The 20,578-nt window shown below is 35.0% G+C and overlaps 2 protein-coding genes across 2 annotated transcripts; both read left to right on the forward strand.

The window, feature by feature from the left end:
• The first annotated feature begins 1,130 nt into the window (after positions 1-1,130).
• Positions 1,131-5,646, forward strand: LOC140167030 (gamma-aminobutyric acid type B receptor subunit 1-like). The gene is made up of 5 exons (XM_072190510.1): positions 1,131-1,193; positions 1,268-1,438; positions 3,715-3,816; positions 4,130-4,244; positions 5,450-5,646. The coding sequence occupies exons 1-5, from the start codon at positions 1,131-1,133 to the stop codon at positions 5,644-5,646; spliced, it is 648 nt and encodes a 215-aa protein (XP_072046611.1).
• A 3,888-nt stretch (positions 5,647-9,534) lies between these two features.
• On the forward strand, positions 9,535-19,328 carry LOC140167031 (gamma-aminobutyric acid type B receptor subunit 2-like). Its single transcript, XM_072190511.1, has 9 exons — positions 9,535-9,643; positions 9,866-9,958; positions 10,967-11,117; positions 11,589-11,721; positions 12,344-12,454; positions 14,309-14,428; positions 14,953-15,136; positions 15,562-15,710; positions 19,009-19,328. The coding sequence occupies exons 1-9, from the start codon at positions 9,535-9,537 to the stop codon at positions 19,168-19,170; spliced, it is 1,212 nt and encodes a 403-aa protein (XP_072046612.1). The 3' UTR covers positions 19,171-19,328.
• Positions 19,329-20,578: the final 1,250 nt, after the last annotated feature.

The following is a 20,578-nucleotide window of genomic DNA, read 5'->3' on the forward strand; positions in this document are numbered from 1 at the left end:
AAACGTTTTTAAAACGTTATTGAAAATATTTTGGGCAAACTTTTCTCGCAAAATATTTTTTCAACCCCAAAATAACATTCTGTTTAGAATGTTTTGTATTAAGTTTTCAAGAATGTTTTTGGAATGTTATTAAAACGTTTTTATACCCTTTATATAACCCGACATTTAAACGGTTTCTGTAAAACATTTTTTTGTTTGCTGAGCAGTAGATTATCAAAATATGTTTTTTAAGTCAAGTAGTAATTTTTGTTTGGCAAAACCAGTAAGTTTTTACTTACTAATATTTCGTCCATCTCGTCGGAGGACTTCATCAGATGTGAGCATCTGATCCACTTTCCCGGGAAACTGGCTTCCGGTTTTGAGTAGTCTTACTTAAGGTTATGAAAACGTTTTATACTCTTAATATACCCTTTATATAACCCGACATTTAAACGTTTTCTGACAACCTTTTGCGAATGATGTCGAAAACGTTTTGTGTTTGCTGGGATTGTGTAAAATGTTCAAAAACCTTCTGCAAAACAAATTGATGAATGTTCTCATTTATTATTCCAAATTTCTTCTGCAAAACCTTAACATAAACAGTATATATTTCTTATTTTTACACAATTTGTGTAATTTTTACATATTATTTTCTCAGTGTATATCTACTATATTTTAACCTAACTACCTGTTTTTGCTCTCAGCAAAACAGAAGCGAAGGACATCGTTCTTCTGATAATAAGGATGTAGCCTAATGAGTTACATTGAGCACAATGGCTACAATGTAGCCCTATATAAATTAAACAAAGCCGTTTGGTGGTTTATTACAGCGTTTTAGTGCACCGTGGTCTACAGTGGCGTATCAAGGGCGAGATAGGGTAAATTCCCCTTGGAAATTTTCAGGGATTAATTTCATTAATGTGATTGGTAAAGGGTAAAAGTGACTAAAAATGGGATGAAAATGTGGCAAATGGGGAGTTGCGAAACAAATGGAACTAGGTAAAAAACATGTGCAATTTCACTTTGTTGCCAGCGGAAGAAAACGGGAAGATTACAGTGGTTTGTTGCCAGCGGAAGAACCCGAACGATTACAATACCTAGCTGGGGGGTGTAAACCCCCCAGCTAGGTAAATATCGGGAGAAATTGACAAATGCAGAAGAACTTTTGGTTTTGTCCCTACACTAAACAGTTGGCCATCCTTTCTGACGATGACGTCTTTTGAATAATGTTTTCCCTGAAGTGTTCATATTTTCAACGGTATAACTTTTTCATTTTTTCTCTCTTTAGATTACGTACGGTGCTCTGACACCAAAGTTGTCCAATCGTCAATTGTATCCATTCTTCTATAGAATAATAACGCCTGAGTCGTCACTCAACATCTTGAAGATCGCTGTGCTGAAGCATTTTGATTGGGACCAGATTGCTACTATTAATCCACCCGGAGATACTTTTGATTCGGTAAGATCAGAAGTGTTTTATGTAATACAGTGGCTGCGCCAGGGGAAGGTAGACATTCCCCCCTGATCAGATTTAGACTGATTTAAAGCATGACATTACAGGGCCTCAACCTCAACTGAGTGCCGATTTTAAGTAACGCCATAGGGGTTACACGGTGACCGAGTTGACGTAAGGTTAGCAATGGTTAGGGTAAGGTTAAGGCATTGCTTTCCATAGTGACGTATCATTTTGTACTTATTGTTTTCAATTCGCCAGTGATGATGTGTCTTTATTTCTTTCGAAAGTTATATAATATAAATCTATTTAGTTTACTAAAACATTTCACACCAATTACAAAATAGGCCTATAATGAATGTCTGATTTACACAACTCGATTTTATATTGACATTTCTTCAAACCCGATTTTCTCAAAAAGTTGATTTTTCGCGGTGTCCCACGATACGCTACTATGGAATACAGCCGAAGATATACCCATTAAGCAATAATCAAATGGCCTTTTTGATCAGAAATGTTCTAGTCAAGAAATCTAGTTAACCCGCTATTGATGAATCCGGGTGATGAATGCGCATCAATGTCATGAATATCGGCTTTCGAATCCGAAACTGGCTTCATCAGAATGCTATGAAATATTATCTTTGGCCATAAGAGAATGAACACACCGATTCCTGAACACCCAATCTTACGTTATTATCAATAACAATATATTCAAGAATTTTGCATCCTTTTCATGCATCATTCGCGAGGTGATATCTGGTTTCATGTGACCATAAGCTTTCGTTTTTCTTAGGTTTTGGCTGAATATTTTCTAAAACAAACTCATTTGGACATGTATAATGTTATAAAGCTTCGCATTTCATAAGCTTTTTATTTTCCTTTTTTTAATATGTTTAAATACCAGCGAACCGTTATACCATCAACTTGCACAAAATTATATAATTTAATTTCTTCATTTTGCAATTTGACTTGGTGGTCAATGCAATTATAGTAACTCCTTTGTTACAAATGACATCAAAATATCAACACTATTATTATCATAACTATTAACAATAGACAAATATTAATGTATTGGTCTTGAAGATGACAAAGGTTTTCTACTAACCTTTATACCATCTAATTTAATTTACCAAGATTGTGGTGCTAAAATTGGCTCTCAAGTCAATTGTTATTCTCTCTTTTTTTTTTTGATAAATTGTATTTTCTTAACTTTGTGAGGTAAAATTTGATTAAAGGTGTTTTGATAAAAGTCAATGAAATTCTCAAGAAGCTTGATGATTTTATATGCATTCGGCCCTCTGGTTATTTACGTGTACATTTTTTGTGCGAAACAGTTTTGATGTTATACCGGTATTCGATGTTTAATAGAGGTTATCCACTTTACTCATGTGTGACTTCTAACAAAATGCGCTGATTCCCGTAGTATTCCTTATTCAAACCAATTCAATTCATGACTTCGGAGTTACCTGCATGACTCTTGGCGGGCTATTTTGAAACAGTCATGGTTGCACATGCGGGATTGCAGGTACTTCTTTTGAAACTCCTAAACAAGGTATAGCAGTCGTTGATAGGAAATGCAGCTTATAGAACACGGACAACCTCTATTGTATGTGTCTTTTTATAGTATGAAAATTTATCAATTGATTTTTCTCTTAATTTCGATTGATTGATTTATTGAATTAAAGTTTTAACTTCAACACTACACTATATTTCGCTCACCTGGAACGTTTTCACTTGTCCGACTAACGTCTTCAGCAGATGGTGATGCTACGTACGAATATCCACTCGTAGATTGATTGATTGATTGGTTGATTGATTGATTGACTGATTGATTGAATGATTGATTGATGTGATTGATCGATGTGATTGTTTTATCGATCGACTGTTTGATTGATGTATTGATTGATTGTTTGATCAATTGATCGATTGATCGATTGATCGATTGATCGATTGATCGATTGATTGATTGATTGATTGATTGGTTGATTGCAGGGGCTATTTTAACGTGTCTCACTGTCACGTTCGTGCAATGAGATAAAAGTGTTGATGAAGTAGAGTGCGTTTCAAAAATTAAAAAAATTACATTTTTACCTGAATGTGACCGTAAGAAAGGCTCTACCATTGTCTACTATTAAAGCACATCTACACGGATTGTTAATTGTCACTGCACGAATATTTTATCTCGGCACGAACGTGACAGTGAGACACCACGTTAAAATAGCCCCTGATTGATTGATTGATTAATTGATTGATTGATCCATTGCACGTATTTTATATTTCAGGGAACCACGGATTTCCGAGAAAGAGCAGATGAGAATGGAATTAATGTTGCAGTGTCAGAAATTTTTACGATTGATCCAAGGCTACACGTGACAAATTTGAAGGTAAAAAAAGACGAGTGTGTGTGGATAGTACTACTGCGCATCATTGAGCAATTTAGTAGATACCGACTGCTCCAGCATCGGCATCCATTACCCTAAATATTGGACATACGGTAGAGGATGGTAAAAACAAACATTCCTATTGTTTATTCTCTAATGGAATGGCGAGGTCATTGGAGCCGTTCTGCCTGGTGTTTTTTCAAGTAAAAATTGTAAAAATTATGAAACATGATCTTTATCCACGGCTTCGTCTTTTTAAAGACGGTTTTAATGATTTTACACATCAACATTTTCCAATCATAATCATGTTTTCCAGAAACTTGGTGTACGGATTATTATTGGGAACTTCTATGAAGAACAAGCTAGGCGCGTTTTTTGCCAGGCTTACAAAGAAGGCATGTATGGCGGCAAATATGTGTGGTTTACTCCAGGTATGTTTAATTGTCTAAAACAACCTTACTTCCATGCACATCACAAAAAATTAAATTCACGCTTTATTGCATCTACATCGTCAAGCACCGGCCAATTAATGTTATTAAATTCCGGACACTGACATTGTAATATAATATAATAATAGGACCCTTTGTAATAATTGTAATTAGAAAATATTTTTCAAAGAAACTGAACGTTATTCAGAAACAATCATATTTCTTTCGATGGGCTACAATAAACACGACTGAGCCGTATTGTAAACACGGTTCTATTGTTGAACCTTATCACAAAGTCCGAATAGTGCAAAGACTTTGTATATTATTGCAGTGCGATAGTCGCAATATTTTATAGCCGGGGTGCATAATAATTGTGGTCATTTTAATAGCATCTACAAATGAAAATTAAAACAAATAAAGCCATATTTAAGCACTGAAGTTTCGAGAAGCATTATTATTTATTTTATCATTATATTTTGTTATATTTTGTCTTATTTATTTATTTATATTTATTTATTTATTTATTTATTTATTTATTTATTTATTTATTTATTTATTTATTTATTTATTTATTTATTTATAAACTGCAGAGGTCTAAAACTCGATCCTCGCCACTAGATGCTGCCATAGCTCAGCGGTAGAGCGCGGCGACTAGTAATGCCGATGTCGTTGGTTCGAGTCCTCCTTTCAGCAAAGTTCATTTTTGTGATTTTCATGCTACGCTATGATTGGTTCAAATTTCTTTCGTCTTTTTATTTATTTATTTATTTATTTATTTATTTATTTATTTATTTATTTATTTATTTATTTATTTATTTACTTATTTATTTATTTATTTATTTATTTATTTTTATTTTATTTTTGTATTTTTTATTTTATTTATTTACATATGCCAACGAAACCTATACAGGATATCCCTGAAAGAACTGTTCGGTCGAACACTTCAATTTGTGGGTATTTTAAGGGCAGGATCACTATAATGTCAATCTGGAATATCAAGCATTTTTGGCGTTAAAATACACAAAATATGGGTTGCCGACGGTTATTCTTTTACGGATACCCTGTGGAATGTCTACCATCTTCTCATCTGCCAGAGTTATAAGCATATGACATGTTTCAGCATCCATTCAGGCGGAAATGATGAAGATGATACAATAGACACATATAATTTTCAACTAATAGCCTGAATTAATTGAATTGCCTGTTAGGTTGGTACAGTCCTGAATGGTGGCGTAAGAGGGGACCAGGTGAGGACTTAGACTGTACACCGGAGCAGATGGAGATGGCTGTCAATGGGTATTTTGGTGTCAGCTACGTATCGCTTCCAAAAGACGCTGATCCAACTGATAGAGTGTCCAAAATGGTAATAAATAGTGGCAAAAAAACTGTTGTCATATATTCATGATATTGTAGGCTTAAAGCTGTATTACAGCTTAGACTAATAAGTTTACAAAGCAGCAGACCCGGGCAGCAGAAAGCTAATTATGTGATTGGTCAAAATTCAATCACTCGTTACTCGTTAAGAGCGTACGAAATTTCCAAGAGGGCAAAATTATAAATTCATACTGCGGCCGCTGACCCTCTATTCTGTCATGATTATTTTACCGTGAGCGCTGAATGTACGGGACGGTGCGTGAAAATGATATTTTAATTTTAAAATGAGCCAAAAGTTAATAATGGGTCTGAAACAGGCCAAAAAGGAAGATGCGCAACGCAAATTTTGGTTAATTTGGTTCATGTATTCCTGAAATATCTATTTCTCATAACTCACGTCAGTAATGTTATTTCGCGTATAATTTCCCTTATAATATTATTTGTTGTTATTTTTACGTTCGTTGTTTGCTTATATACAATATTGTTTGTTGTTTGGTTTCCGTTCTTTGTTCTAAATTGTGATTATTAAAATTGTTTGTTGTTCATTTTGTCTGTATAGACTGGCGAGGATTATGTACAACATCTTGATGAGTACTTAGGCGTTAACCAAACCCATATCACTGGTTTCTGGGATAGTCCTTATGGATATGATGGTGTATGGGCTATAGCACTGGCACTGGATAAAGCTGAGAAAATTCTACAAACAAGAGGTAACATGAATATTATTTCTTGAAAGATTTCTTTCCTTCACCATTAGTGTACTTATCAATTTAATTTATATATTAAAAAAAAGTATTTATAAATTGAATTAAAATATTTAGATGTTACTGACCAGAAATTAACATAATGCTCAAACATGTCCGTGTCCTTCGGATGGGAAAACGTGTCCTTGTACTCTATGTTTGGCAAAAAATGGCAAGTTTGTTCATGTCGTTGTTATCCCCGTGGATGTTATCATGTTTATAGTAGGGCCTATGTTGCAATAAGTTTCTAATTTGATTAATCAGCCTAAAATGAACATAAATAAATGTGCAGAATGTTTTTAAAAATATTCCTTTAAGCTTCCTTCATTCATTTAGTCATTATGTTGTCAACATTTTACATTAGAACGAAATTGAGTTAATAACGATTTTCCAATGTACCAACATTCTACACTGTCTGAAATTAATGAGCTATACATTTTGTGGAATCTTTAAAACGAGCAGATTCCACTTGAATTTCTTTCAATTTATTTTCTAGTTTATATGTTGGCAACATTTTAAATTTGAATGTATTAAGTTAAAATAAGGTCGTTGTATTGCTGTGTTCCCAACTCAGACTATTATTAATTTCTGAATTTACCTTCACTGATTGAGTAGTTTAATGCTCTACGTGCTATAGCCACAGGCTTCAACATAAAGGTCCAAGTTTTGAGATATTTTAAGAGCAATCTTAAGAATCACTGAACCAATACTAGGCTTGTTTGTACTCGTATTAATGCAATTTTATTCTGATTCCAACTATGGTCATGAAAATCCACACAATTCTGAAATTTTTAATTTAAAAATAAAACTTGTCGTCTGCAGTCGACACAAGCGTGGAGATCGAGAGTTAAAGGAAAAGATGAAATGTCGTGAAGAAAGATCATTCTTCTATCGCCTTATTTAATGTAGATGCGTCAAACGAAATGCAAAGTTAATTATGGTTTATATAAAAAATGCTTTACTTTTTCTACAATAGAAAAATATCCGTGAAAAACGTTGTAGGTATCAAAAACTAAAATGACTAATGTGCACTAGGTCAAACTCCAGTTTACTCTCTAAATGTACTTACAGTACAACGAGTGGAAAGAGTAGAAACAAAGAGTGAGAGAGTGACATGGAGGACAACCCCTTTTTGAGCGGAAAATTTTCACTCTAAGGATTGAAAAAGGTAGTCTGTATACTCTCACAAGAGTGAATATTGCCTAAAGATTTGATTTTTAAAGTGTTTTCCACTCAAAAACGGGATGTCCTAACGTTATTTTCCCATTTACTGGATGTCCACGCCATTAATGTTGAGTTGCATTGTATATATTCGTCCTTGTCTTTTTTGTACAGATCCGCCGCAGAACTTAAGCCAATTTCACTATGAAAACAACGACATGGCTAATCTGTTTTTTGACTTATTGAACACCACAGCATTTGAAGGGGTGACGGTAACGATACAAGAGAATATTTCTATTATTGAAGACAGAATTAAATAGACTAGTTTGCGTCTGACGTCAGGGCATTGGCGCGGTGTGATTGGTTGCTGACCTGTGCAGTATGGCATTTTTTGGTTTGGTTGACAGGACGTCATACGCAAACTAGGTCTTTTTTAATTCGGTCTTCAATTATACTCTTCCAAATAAAAATACATTATCTACATAATAACTACCGGTACTGATGATAGGATATTTTTATTGAATGTTATTCGACCATCAGATGTGCCAATATTCGCACTTTTATTCTACATTATTAGAGTAGTCAATAAGAAATGTTAGTGGGTTAATTAAGGTTGACTTTATGTGGAAATTTAAATAAAATAAATCAGCAATTAAATTTAACTAAAGAAGCACTGAAGCGAACACTTAATCAATATTAGGTCACTCTTGATAAAAATCTCATTTTGAAAATATAATGTTCGTGCGTAAGCATTGTATTATTAATTGCGCCCTTATTAAGGGCAGACTGACAAGGTAATCGTACTTTCTCTTTAATTCTTAAAGGACTTTTAATATTAGTGCTTTTTTTCCATCAGAAATGAACTTAAGATTAGACAGTTAGAAGGTGTACCACATTTAAATTTCATCTCCATATTACAATCTTTTTCATTGTAAAGTTCACTTTGTAAATTTGACTTATTTTTCTCAAACAAATAACCTCGTCACGTCACCTTGAAAAGGAAGAATCATGTTAATTGGGTGAATGGAATATTTAAGGTTGGTCTGAACCCTGGAATTATGGAAACTTTCGGGCCTCATAACTGCTAAATTGTTGGTGTAAAGTATATAAAAGTATACATATTTAGAATGATAAAGACTTGATAAGTTCATCTGTAAGGTCAAATTTGGGCCAAAATGCTCATTTTGGCCCAAAATCCCAAAAACGGTTTTTGGCCCATTTTTTTTTTCGTGAAACGTAAAAAAAAAATTCTTGGGCCAAATTTTTTTTTAAATTAATTTTTAAAAACTAGACAAAAATATCTAGGGACCGTTTTTTCATTTTTTTGAATTTCGACCAACTTCGAGAAATTTGCACCAAAAATTGTCAAAAAATGCTGAATTAACAAAAAAATCATAAAAAAGCCCGATTTTCGCCCAAATTTCAAATATTTTTTGTGAAGTAAGTAAAAAAAAAAAAAAATAAAAAAGCGGTCCCTAGATATTTTTGTATAGTTTTTAAAAAAAATTTGGCCCAAGAATTTTTTTTTTTACGTTGCACGAATAAAAAGTGGGCCAAAAACTGTTTTTTAGATTTTGGGCCAAAATTAGCATTTTGGCCCAAATTTGACCTCACAGATGAACTTATCAAGTCTTTGCCATTCTAAATATGTATACTTTTATATACTTTACACCAACAATTTAGCAGTTATGAGGCCCGAAAGTTTCCATAATTCCAGGGTTCAGACCAACCTTAAAAGGCTTTCCACCCAATTCAATGTGCATTAGTTGGTACAATGTGTGACGTGCTGTTATTTTAACCAAAGGCAAGAACACATCACGTAAAAACATCTTTTTATATAGCTTGTTACGTATCTGAGGAAATGGAACAGGATCTTCTTAAACAATATGGGCAGAAGTTGAGTTCATTTCAGCACACTAATTTTTTTAAACAAATTTGCCTTTATCTCAATACTGTAAATAAAACTACTTAGACAATTCGGTTGACTGATGCTTGCAATAAGAAGATAAGAGATAATGCTTAATATTTGCAAACACTTAATTATTTCCTTTGATATTCAGGGAGCTGTTCGGTTTACTGAAACTGGTGATAGAGAAGGACCGATGAAACTCGAACAGAACCAAAGTAAGATTACAAGAGCACAAACAGGTTATTACTTAATTAGTCACATATACACCGGAATATAACGGTATGACGTTTATCATGTTTATAAATATTGAAAAATAAAGGGTTGCAACTCTTCTATTACCCCTCGTAGTCCGTGTTACAAAATATGGCTAGGGTTAATCAAAGAACTTGAAAAACACAAAACGATTTACTGAATTTTTTTCTCCTTCTAATTTTCAGATGGCACCATGTATATTGTTGGTTTGTATAACCCTGCTGCCAAACCTGGAAAACAATTTTCTCTCACCAATGATCCGCCTATATATTGGCAAGGTAAAACGTTCAACAAATTTACAAACATATGCAAATGAACTATGATAAGTCATCTTTCTTCTTCTCGTCGTCGTCTTTCTGCTTCTTCTTCTTCTTCTTTCTCTTCCTCTTTTAATTCTTTCCGGTCTTTTATCAGCTTCCTTCAGTTTTCATTCGCACACCTATATTTTCTTCTCCTCTATTTTCTGCCCTCTTTTGAATTATAATTTTGCAAATCGGTACACACGTGCAAATACATAATATGCGAATAACGTTATTTTTCCATCTATGGGGTGTCCGTGGCGCAATGGGTAGGATACTTGCCTTTAGTGCATGAGGTCCCGGGTTCAATTCCCGGCGGTGGCGATTTGCTGGGATATTGACTTGGGGGAAAAAAGTCTCAAATTAATTGGCAACTTCTGGAGATTTAATTCAGTCTTCCGCTCTCCCCATGGTTCATTGGGTAAATGAATCATGAAAGTACTCCGTCCTTCGGAGGGGACGTCAAGCCGTCGGTCCCGTGTACAGAGAGCTATAACTGTACATGCGTCTCGCAGTCAGATTCGAAAAGAGTAGGTTGTTAACCCCTTACTGTTTCCAACCCGTCCCGGTGTTCAAATGGACACCAATGGAAATAAGCTTCAATAGAGGCTTTCTTGGGTTATCCAGGGTCGTCAAAACCCGAACAAATCAAATCAAAATCCGTGCTATTGCTTGTTCTTTGTTTAATGGATGCATGGACAAAGGAGATATTTTACATGCAACATCGTACAGTGGGTGCGCAACTAGAGAAGTAAAATAATATATTCACAATACATGTATAACAAAGTAAATAATTTATCATTATTATGAACTTTATGTATATTTCGAACGTGCAGAACAACTTCAAAGTTGTAATGCACGTTCGAAATATACAACCTTCTGACAAAGAAGCTTCTACATGTAAAACATGAACAAGTATAAAGGAAAGGCTAAAGGATGATATTTTTAAGTTAAACCATAAAGTAATACTTTTCATTCTGCTTTCAGACGGCAAACCTCCAGTTGATGAATTCATAGAGCGGGAAAGATACCAGGAGATATTCATGGCATTATTCATCACAATTGCCACTTTATCATCCCTCGGTATAATTCTTACTATCTTCTTTCTGATCTTCAATGTCAAGTACAGGAATCACAAGTAAGTTGAATTATCCTATGATATACTAAGGTTTATTAATGATATCAAAAATGCACATTTTAACGTCACTTTTCACATGCTTTTGACTCGAGCCTTCAATGGCCCGGCCATTGAGTGACGCAAATTGAATTGGCTGTTCCATTTGAAAGACATACCCCCTTAAGGACGAATTTACAGTAAAATGCAACAGTTTTCAGTAATTTCAGGTGTGGAAGATTTTGGAATAATTCTAAACATAAGTATTAAAAATAAGTTTCCACCGTTTTTAGCGACAATTTAACTTGCCTAACATTTGCAACACAATTCAGCTCGATTGGTTGTTTGGTGCAACTGGAATTCAGATGTAATCTGCCACAGTGGCTTTGAGGCTTTGATTTCAAACGGAATAACACATTGCAACATTATACATCTGATACATGCACACCTTTTTCATTTACAACGTAATTAATTCTGTTGTTTCTTTTATTACAGAATGATAAAGATGTCAAGTCCACGACTCAACAATTTGATTTTGGCCGGTGGATTTCTGGCTTACGCATCGAACATACTGTCTGGAATGGACTCGGGACTGCTATCGGAATATTACCTAGCCTTTACATGCAAGGTTGGTGCATTCAACAATAAAACTGCGATATTCATTTGTCTTTGAATCGCTGTTTTTTGTTGACTATATTTTTCTTTAATAACTTATGTAAGCTATCGCCGACTCAACACAATTAAAACTAAAATGGCAAGTTTTACGTTTTCTAAAACGGCAAATTCCGTGTTTTTCCATGATGAAAACTTTCAGCTTTCCATTTTCTTCAGTCATTATCAGTCATATGAATCAACAACTTGTCTCCATCACGAAATTGTCCTTTTTAAGCATTTTATTCTTATTTTTGAGCTGTATTTTATTTATTTATTTAACTATATATTTATTTATTTATTTATTTAATTAAAAATGCCGATTTCCGTATTGTTCGTGTTCTACTCTTTTCCCGTGATTTTTGTTTTATCGTTTTCAGTGATAACAAAAACTTGCCACTTTAATGAAAACCCTAAACATTGTAACTGTTTTTACATTCGTAATATTTTTTTTAGTTTTAACATTTTTTCCAGATAAATTGGACATCTGACGTTGTTGAATTGGATACCTAATAATTTTGACCAGGAAATTTGGAGCATTTGCCAAACCTACAAACAGTTTCTTTTAAAATCCTTTTGCGTTTTTTTTTTCACTTCAGACGTATATTTGGTGTCTTACAATGGCGTTTGCGTTATCATACGGTGCGATGTTCAGTAAAACATGGCGTGTCTACAAGATCTTCACCAATAAAAGCGTCATACCGACCAGGGTAGGTGATTAAAAAAAATCACGGAATTGTCCGAAATGAGCCCCTCAAATTCAGGATTTCGATTGTGAACTATTTTCACTGGATTTTTCGTATTTACATACTTTCAATACTGGTCAAAAAGTCGGTAAATACAAACTCCTCTATAGGGGGTGTGCATCCATTTTCTGGAATAGCCCAGATACTTTTGTTATTTATATATGCGAAGCTTCTGGTCGGGCGGGCGTCTAATTTTGAATTAATTGATTCTAGTATAGTAAAGTGGAATGAAAAGTAATTAATTTTAAGGCCGAGTAACTGGCATTAATAATACCTGTCAACATTAGCAACACTTTCAACCAAAAGTGTGAATTTCATTAAACATATTAAAAAGCCATTTTTATTGTATGTAAATGTAATATTTTTCAAATTACAATTTTATTAAACACATTAAAACTTTAAATAATTAAAGTTAGTTGTTAAATTACATTAAGTAATTTGCTTTGAGGTATACGAATGCGGGTTTCTCTGCTAGATAATAGAGAAATTAACGCCTGTCCTGACCATTATTTTGTCCTGGCATCTGTGTGTACAATGTACTATAGTTCACCGTCCTTGTCAGTGAAAACTGGCTGGTCACGGTGCTGGACTGTCACTTTCCAATTTATAATTTCAACGAGTGTTGAGGAAAAAAGTACAACAAAGTTATACCGGTTCAAATCTTGGGTAAAAGTACCCAACATTCTTTCAGTGTATATAGGCCTACAGGGTGTCCAATAAAAAAAGCGGATTCCGACGAATGTGGTATTATAATATTTTAAAAAGTGTTTTCAACAATCATTTACTGTTATTATATTATATGTGAAAGCATTTCAAATCTTTTGGCTTCAATTTACAGAAAACCAGATAAAGGTTTTGAAACTCTTGTTAGCTGATGATGCGCAGTGGCTCCACCCTTAGGGGGCGTCGAATTGACCAAATCAGCATCGATTCTGCGCCCCATCCTAGTCCGACGAATAGGACCTGTTTTTTTCTCAGTTACCAACTAGAGTACTCATCACCGCTTATGCAGGTTCTGATTGCTCAAGAAAGATTGACCGCGAAAGTCCACTAACCGCCCACCCCTCGGGCGGCGCGGTCGCTGGACTTTCGCAATTCGTCTTTCTTGCGCCATATGAGATATAGTGGTCATTCATAGTCTGAGCTGAACATAGTCTGGTAAATAAGAATTTAAAGAAAAAAGTCCTACTCGTCGAACTACCCCATCCTAGCGATGAAAGTCAAAATTTTCGCGCGCTTAGCGAATTTCAGCCCAAAATCGTTTAAAAGATTAATTTAAGACCGATATTCAACTTCATTATAGCCAAAATTAATGAGTACGACGTAATATACCGTAGGCCCTAATTCTGCAAATTTGTTTCAAGAATTGGGTGAGGGCGCCATTATGCATCTGGGCGCCACAACTCCTAGCTCAGTACACCACTGATGATGCGCCGTGGTTATCATGTGCAGAACGCGGCAGATGTCCTGGGAACAGATCGTATAAGGACCGTTATTCCAAAGATTCATTACTCCGAAGGGTCATTGCTCCGAAGGCTCGTTGCTGCGAACTGTCATTACTCTCAACTTCGGCCAGTATAATGACCCTTAGGAGTAACGAACCTTGTTGTAAATTCGGAGTAATGGCCATTCGGGGTAATGAACCTTCGGAATAATGACATTTCGGAATAACGAACCTTTGGATTAACGATCCTTCAGAATGATGGTCCTTCGGAATAATGAAGCGTGACTGATGTCACATACGGGTTTTTTTTTTACGACAGCGTGAACAACGACAATCTGAGTGCCAACCTCTTTAATTTTGCGCTTCCTTTTCAGATTCGAGATCCACAGCTCTTCGGTTGGGTTGCCGTTCTTGTCCTTATTAATATCATCGTTTTGGTTTTGTGGGAAATATTAGATCCTGTCAGCATCGTTACCAATAGAGGCGAGCCAAAGGTTTGTGCATATCCATGTTATTTCGATGGTACATTTTACTTGATCAATGTTTACATCATCGTCCCTATTTTACCGAAATCGGCCCGAAGTTTTCGGACATGAGTCTATACCGTCGACGGAAGTACGATAAATAGGGGTGGTTTCGTCACTTGGCGCTATGCTCCAAAACAGGGATCCAGAATGCCCAAAGAAAACTTCAGGGGTGCATTTCACTAAATTTTTAACTCTTCTTACCTCAAATTACCGTAAGTTACGAATACTCTTTTACTAGACGTAACTTTTCGAAAGGCCACTGTACTAATCCCTATTACTTACGAAGGGTACAGATTGTAAGTCATTTTAGTGAAATGGATTTTACGGTGCGTCGAAAGTTACGATTAATTTTTAGTTTATTGAAATGGACCCCAGAAAAAAAAAGTTTGCTATAGGCTTATATGTCAAACATATTTAAGTGAAAAATCTTCATTTAATACCTGTCATTTGTTAGAACTTCATCATTTTTTCAATTCTTCATTTTCGTACAGACTAGTGCAGAAAATGATGACGTCATTATTACTCCGCTACTTGACACCTGCGTATCAAGGTGGAAGTTATATTGGCAGTGTGTCTTCTTCTTCATCTATGGTATACTATTTATCTTTGGAGCTTTCCTTGCATGGGAAACACGAAATGTACAGATTCCTGCTTTGAACGACTCCAAAATGATCGGTAACTTTACACTTCTCCTATTTCACAAGTCGTTTATTAAATACTTTATACTTTTCGTATTGAAAGTATCTGTATAATTATGGCAGACGTTTTCAAATTTAAAATTGATTCCACTGAGGGCTACTAATCTTTTAGAAGTTGACAAATTACGAACTATCCACTTGTTCTGCTAAATTAGTAAATAATTAAATCTGGTCAACCAGAAAAACTCACTTTTGGTTAGATGGAATCACCAACGTTTGTTCTGCTCTTTTCAGAGCCACCGAATCTGCATTGAGCGGTGGTGTGAGCCCAATATGACCGCACCGGCCCATTATGTTGTTGAACAACCACTGAAAATAAAGTGCAGCAAACTCACTTCAAACTCACCACTAACTTCATATCATGTTAACTCATTTCTTTACTTCTTGGTTTTCTCTTGATAGGTATAAGTATGTACACGGTTGTGACCATGTGTTTTACCGGAGTCCCTGTGTCTTTCCTAGTAATTGAGCCTAATGCTAACTTTGCATTGCTTTCAATATTTACGTTCGTCTCCACTACCTTAACATTGTGCCTAATCTTCATTCCTAAGGTGAGAATATACGTACGTTACTGATCCCCTTACACATTTAACCCATTAATAGATAAATTGAGTTCCTATAAGAAGTCTTTGTCCATTTCTGACATGTATAAGATGGCCAGTTTATTCGTTTACAATACAAACAGGGTGCAATTTATTGTTTGATAGCATGTAAACAGGTAAAACTACGCCATTTTAAAGGAAAAGTGAACAATGATGGCGCTATTTATCTAGAATCTTGTTTGCTTCTTTAGAAGGGGTAGTCACTTGTATAATGGCATTAGAACATCAGAAAAAGGGAATTTTTCAAAAACCTTTTCTATCATGAAATGTAAGGAATAACTCATTATTTTGCCAATTTAAGGGATGTGGCTATAGGAACAAAGACCAAACAAACATATTCTTGTTTACGCCGTAATATTGTAGTATTTCAACCATTTTACAACTTCAGCTGTGTAACTTGCAAAAATTCCCGCTAAAAAGTGGTTCTTTGAATTTTTTAAATACATTAAAAATCGCATTGGACTTTTCGTACTGATTATACTATAATGATTACCTGCCTATAATGTTCTGATCACACTATAGACTGGGATTATATGTGACCCCATTGCCAGGCAATTTGTTCCTATTGTTCCTTGTCTGGAAAAATTCAGGGACTGTGCTTTTAAATAACCCGCCAGAACACAATAAGGCCATTGACCTGTGTAGTGGTCATACGTTGTTCATTCGACCATCAAAGATTTCTAGTCCCTCAGCAACTCATTAAAAATGCGTTGCATCAGGTCAGGGATTCTATTATAATAATTCTAATCCTTTCTTTGAGGTGAATAGATAAAAGAGAGTTCTTGAAAAACAGGTGTGATGTTGTAGATAATATATTATCATCAAAGTTGCTGGCATATAGGACATTTCGTGGAAGTGGCGCTTATTATATATTTCTTGTAAACACAATCTAATGTGGTACTCGCTACATGGAGAAGGTCGGTCTGCAAATGTCCAGTGCATGAAGCTATATAGTAGAGATATTATAGCTTCATGTTCAGTGTAAATCAATTAAAATACTATAGCTGGATATCAAAAAATCGTGATGCATTCTTCTTGTTATGGACGATATTAATTTTGATATTATTGTGACAAAATCCATTCCCTTCTCAATTGATTAGGCTCCAGTCTTAGGCTTTCTTTTCTAAAAATAAATCCTAGGGCCTAAAGGCAATTAAATATGGGCTAAACCCATATTCGGTATGCGGAAAGTTTTCATAGTCATCTATTACCTATACCAGGGGTCCGCAAATAGCGTGGCTTCCCGTGTGGCGCGAGGCGCCGTTTAGATTTAAAATAAATAAATAAATAAATAAATAAATAAATTCCCATGTTCTCCGTGTAAAGACAGGCTAAAATAGTGCAAAATATTGCACCAAATGGCGTCATTTGCACCTCAACTTAAAAAAAAACAACGATAACTTCACAGGGGGGCACCCCTCTGACTCCCCCGGCCGTGCTAAAGCACCGCGAAAGCTGCTTCGCAGCCATTGAGTGGCGCTTTTCAGTCTTTTATTTCATGTGGCGCTTCAACAAACCTATTTGAGGAAGCCTGACCTATACCAGTTTTCACCCCGATGTGGCAGTGACGTCAACACGTTGAAGCAGCTGTTTCGCTCGCGCATCTATGCGGCGTCTTTAAGAGTGTGCGAGTGTACATCAGCGCTTTGATCGAACGCTAGGGAGTGTAATGAAATTCATACAGTGCTGATGTCACTGCCATATCAGTAGCCTGAATCCTTCTGGCCTCTAATGACGGCGTCTTTTATTTACCCACAATCCGTCACGTTGCCTTATTCACCAACAGCACAACCCGATGACCGTGCGTAGTTGTTGAAAAACTGAAGGATCCAGTCTACCACATCAGGGTGAAAATGGTATAGCTTATCGCAAACCAGCCAAATTTGTATATGTTTGAATAGCTATAGAATACCCGTGAATATAGTGTCAGAAACTCTCACACATCTTGGGATAACCTTGTCATTAATGTGAGACTGAAAGCAACGCCATTTTGGGGATATATTTGAACATTGCGAGGGAAAACATTGCGGTAAAAGTAAGTTAATCATGAAAATCGTTTAATTCTAATAATATCAACCAGTAACGGACACTTAGCCAAGACTATGTGAGAAGTTTGGGGTATGTAAAGCATTTTCTTGTTATAAAAAAACAAGGAAAAGCAGTCCAAAATTAAACAACTCGATATTTAAAGAAAGTACATTTTGAGAAGGCCTACGCTGGTTCTTTTAATTCTAGTTCAAAATCTGTTCATCACCTGCAGTCCGATTTGGTATCTATGGTTTCATAAAAGTATTGGGAACTCTTTTTTATGATATTTTGGTTTAAAAAAACGATACTGTTAAAAATATCGGTATTTATGCCAGCGACATTTCTATTATGTAAAATGCATTGAAAATTGTCGGCTAAAAAGTGCATAAATTTAAATCGCGAACAGTAATAGAAACAACAACTATCTACATTCCAAGCGGAAACGCTTTTCAAAAACATACCACCTTTTTCGGGCAATCGCTGAAACCGAAATATGAAATTCTAGGCCATCTGTAAAAAAGTGCGTGAGCAGAAATGACCATGAACTTGGGTCACCGAAATAAGTGTTTATATTGGTGTCAGGCCTTTCATAGTGATACAACAATTAGCCCCCAATAATGGCTTTCATTTGAACCGTTATTTGTTAAACTGCGATTTTTACTTTTTGAGAAATCAATGAATGTATCAAAAAACTTTTCGAAAGTCGATTAAAAATGGCCTAACCCGTTAAGGAGCATTGCGATTTCAATGGAAATTTATGTAAATAGCGTCCTCAATTTGCATACAAATGTGCAGTTTATAGAATAAAAATTACCACAAAAAAGCAGAAAAAGATAAATAATTTGATATAGAAACGAGAATCTATTTTAAAAATAGTTTTACATGTGTGATAATTGTTGGTATTGTCCAGGTCTAGCATGTCTATAGTATTGAACAATATATATACAATTATGTTTTGATATAAAAAAAAAAATAAATGATCACATAAAACAGAGATAATAGTTGCGTTAGATGACCGTGTTCTGTCCAACTTTCCATAAAGTGAGCTTCCACTGAAGAAAGTAGTTGTCAAATGTTGACAGTTGGTAACAGGGGTCTTGTTGGATGCATGGACAAAAATCATGTTGGTTAATGAATTTTCAACTAAACTAAATATGATGAGTTTTTTTTATCAATTTTTAAGTATTTCCTTTTCTTTCTTTTATTATTTTTTTTTCAGGTGAAATCAAGAAATGATGATATTAGTGGCATGGTGATAAAGAGTCAGACATCCGAGAATGGGAACAGCGCCATATCGAACAAACCGAACCCAAACTCTCAGGGTCAGCCAAATGCATCTGCCTCCGCTAACAATACTATCGCAAACCCCAATGCAATATGATGCAGAATATTGTAATTTTATATTCTGAAGATTATTATTATGAAAACAAGTGTGAAAAAAAAAATACCTCGGACAAAAACATCTCGGATACGTGACTGGTCCGACCCCGACCCGATTCGATCAAGCAAAATGAGGAAATTGCTTGAAATGTCTTTTTTTTTTAAATATATTATGATTAACTTTTAATCGGCTTTAAGTTGATGTAATTAAGAAAGATAAGAGTAAATACAAAACAAGGAAACCGCGTATTTGGTAATTAAAAGAACTTAAAAATATGAATAGCAAAAAGCTCATTAAGTCAACAAGAACCGTCTTTAAAAAAGACAACGCCATATATTTCCACTCATGAGATACCACTGACTTAAAGTATTGCAATTGATTTGTAAGACATTTAAAATAATTACGTATGTGGCAAGAATATGTGACGTGGTATATCGAAAGGAGACACTTTTAGGCAGGATCGTAAATGGAGACTGAATACAAAACATCTGCCCGGTGGTGATTTTTTCACAATTTGGGTTTATTCCACATTTGTGGTGTTAATAATGTTTAAAATATTGTCTGATGGTTTCAGACCGGAATATAACTGGCGTCTTGTATTTTCAGACATTTTTCAATGTACATATTATGCATGTACATAATTGCCAATAACATTTTTAAAAGCCGATATCTCAATTTCCAATTATATAATACCATAACTTACGAACTCAATATCTTCGCTTAGGAATGTCCAATTTCATTGGGGAAAACGGCGTTATGGAGCAAAATATCTCTATTATTTAAGATATGTAAAACCAAAAGTGTCTCTTTTTGACGCTCAAACGTTGAGGTTCTGTCTTAGGATAACTGGTTACGAAAAATATTATTATTAAATCTATTACTTGTTCATCTATTCCCTAATCTTTTCACATTCGCTTTTTAAGAATTATTGTTCACATGTTCACATTCAATACACTTTCTAATTCTACAAATACAATTTATTGTAGCATACATGAAGTAGACAATAGTTTTGATAAAATAGCAATTCAGGATTTCGGGTTAATGTTTTTGTATAATTTTAATATCTTTAACTTTGTAATTAATTTTGTTTAATAAAGTAAGATACAGTAAGAACACCTACCAGTATTATGAGTATGATAGACATTCAGATGACTTACAAAATATTTCATCGTGTATTGTTTGAAGAAAAAAGTGACACATTTGTATGTTTCTTTAAGGCACATGCTCGAATGAGGGCTTTCAATCCTAGCAGGACCTTTAGCAAAGGACCTATCTCTAAAACTTGCAGTGTTGTAGTCGAGACCGGCCCATCCGAGACCAAGACCGAGACCGAGACCAGGCAGTCCGAGACCGAGACCAAGACCGAGACCGGCTGGTCCGAGACCGAGACCAAGACCGAGGCCGGCAG

Source organism: Amphiura filiformis, chromosome 12, assembly GCF_039555335.1.
Source record: "Amphiura filiformis chromosome 12, Afil_fr2py, whole genome shotgun sequence".
Taxonomy (NCBI): Eukaryota; Metazoa; Echinodermata; class Ophiuroidea; order Amphilepidida; family Amphiuridae; genus Amphiura; species Amphiura filiformis.

Coding starts and splice junctions, on each gene's coding strand:
- LOC140167030 (XM_072190510.1), top strand. CDS start 1,131: ATGCAGAAGAACTTTTGGTTTTGTCCCTACACTAAACAGTTGGCCATC. Junction 3,817..4,129: donor TACACGTGACAAATTTGAAG/GTAAAAAAAGAC, acceptor CATGTTTTCCAG/AAACTTGGTGTACGGATTAT. Junction 4,245..5,449: donor ATATGTGTGGTTTACTCCAG/GTATGTTTAATT, acceptor ATTGCCTGTTAG/GTTGGTACAGTCCTGAATGG.
- LOC140167031 (XM_072190511.1), top strand. CDS start 9,535: ATGCTTAATATTTGCAAACACTTAATTATTTCCTTTGATATTCAGGGA. Junction 9,959..10,966: donor TCCGCCTATATATTGGCAAG/GTAAAACGTTCA, acceptor TTCTGCTTTCAG/ACGGCAAACCTCCAGTTGAT. Junction 12,455..14,308: donor AAAGCGTCATACCGACCAGG/GTAGGTGATTAA, acceptor CTTCCTTTTCAG/ATTCGAGATCCACAGCTCTT.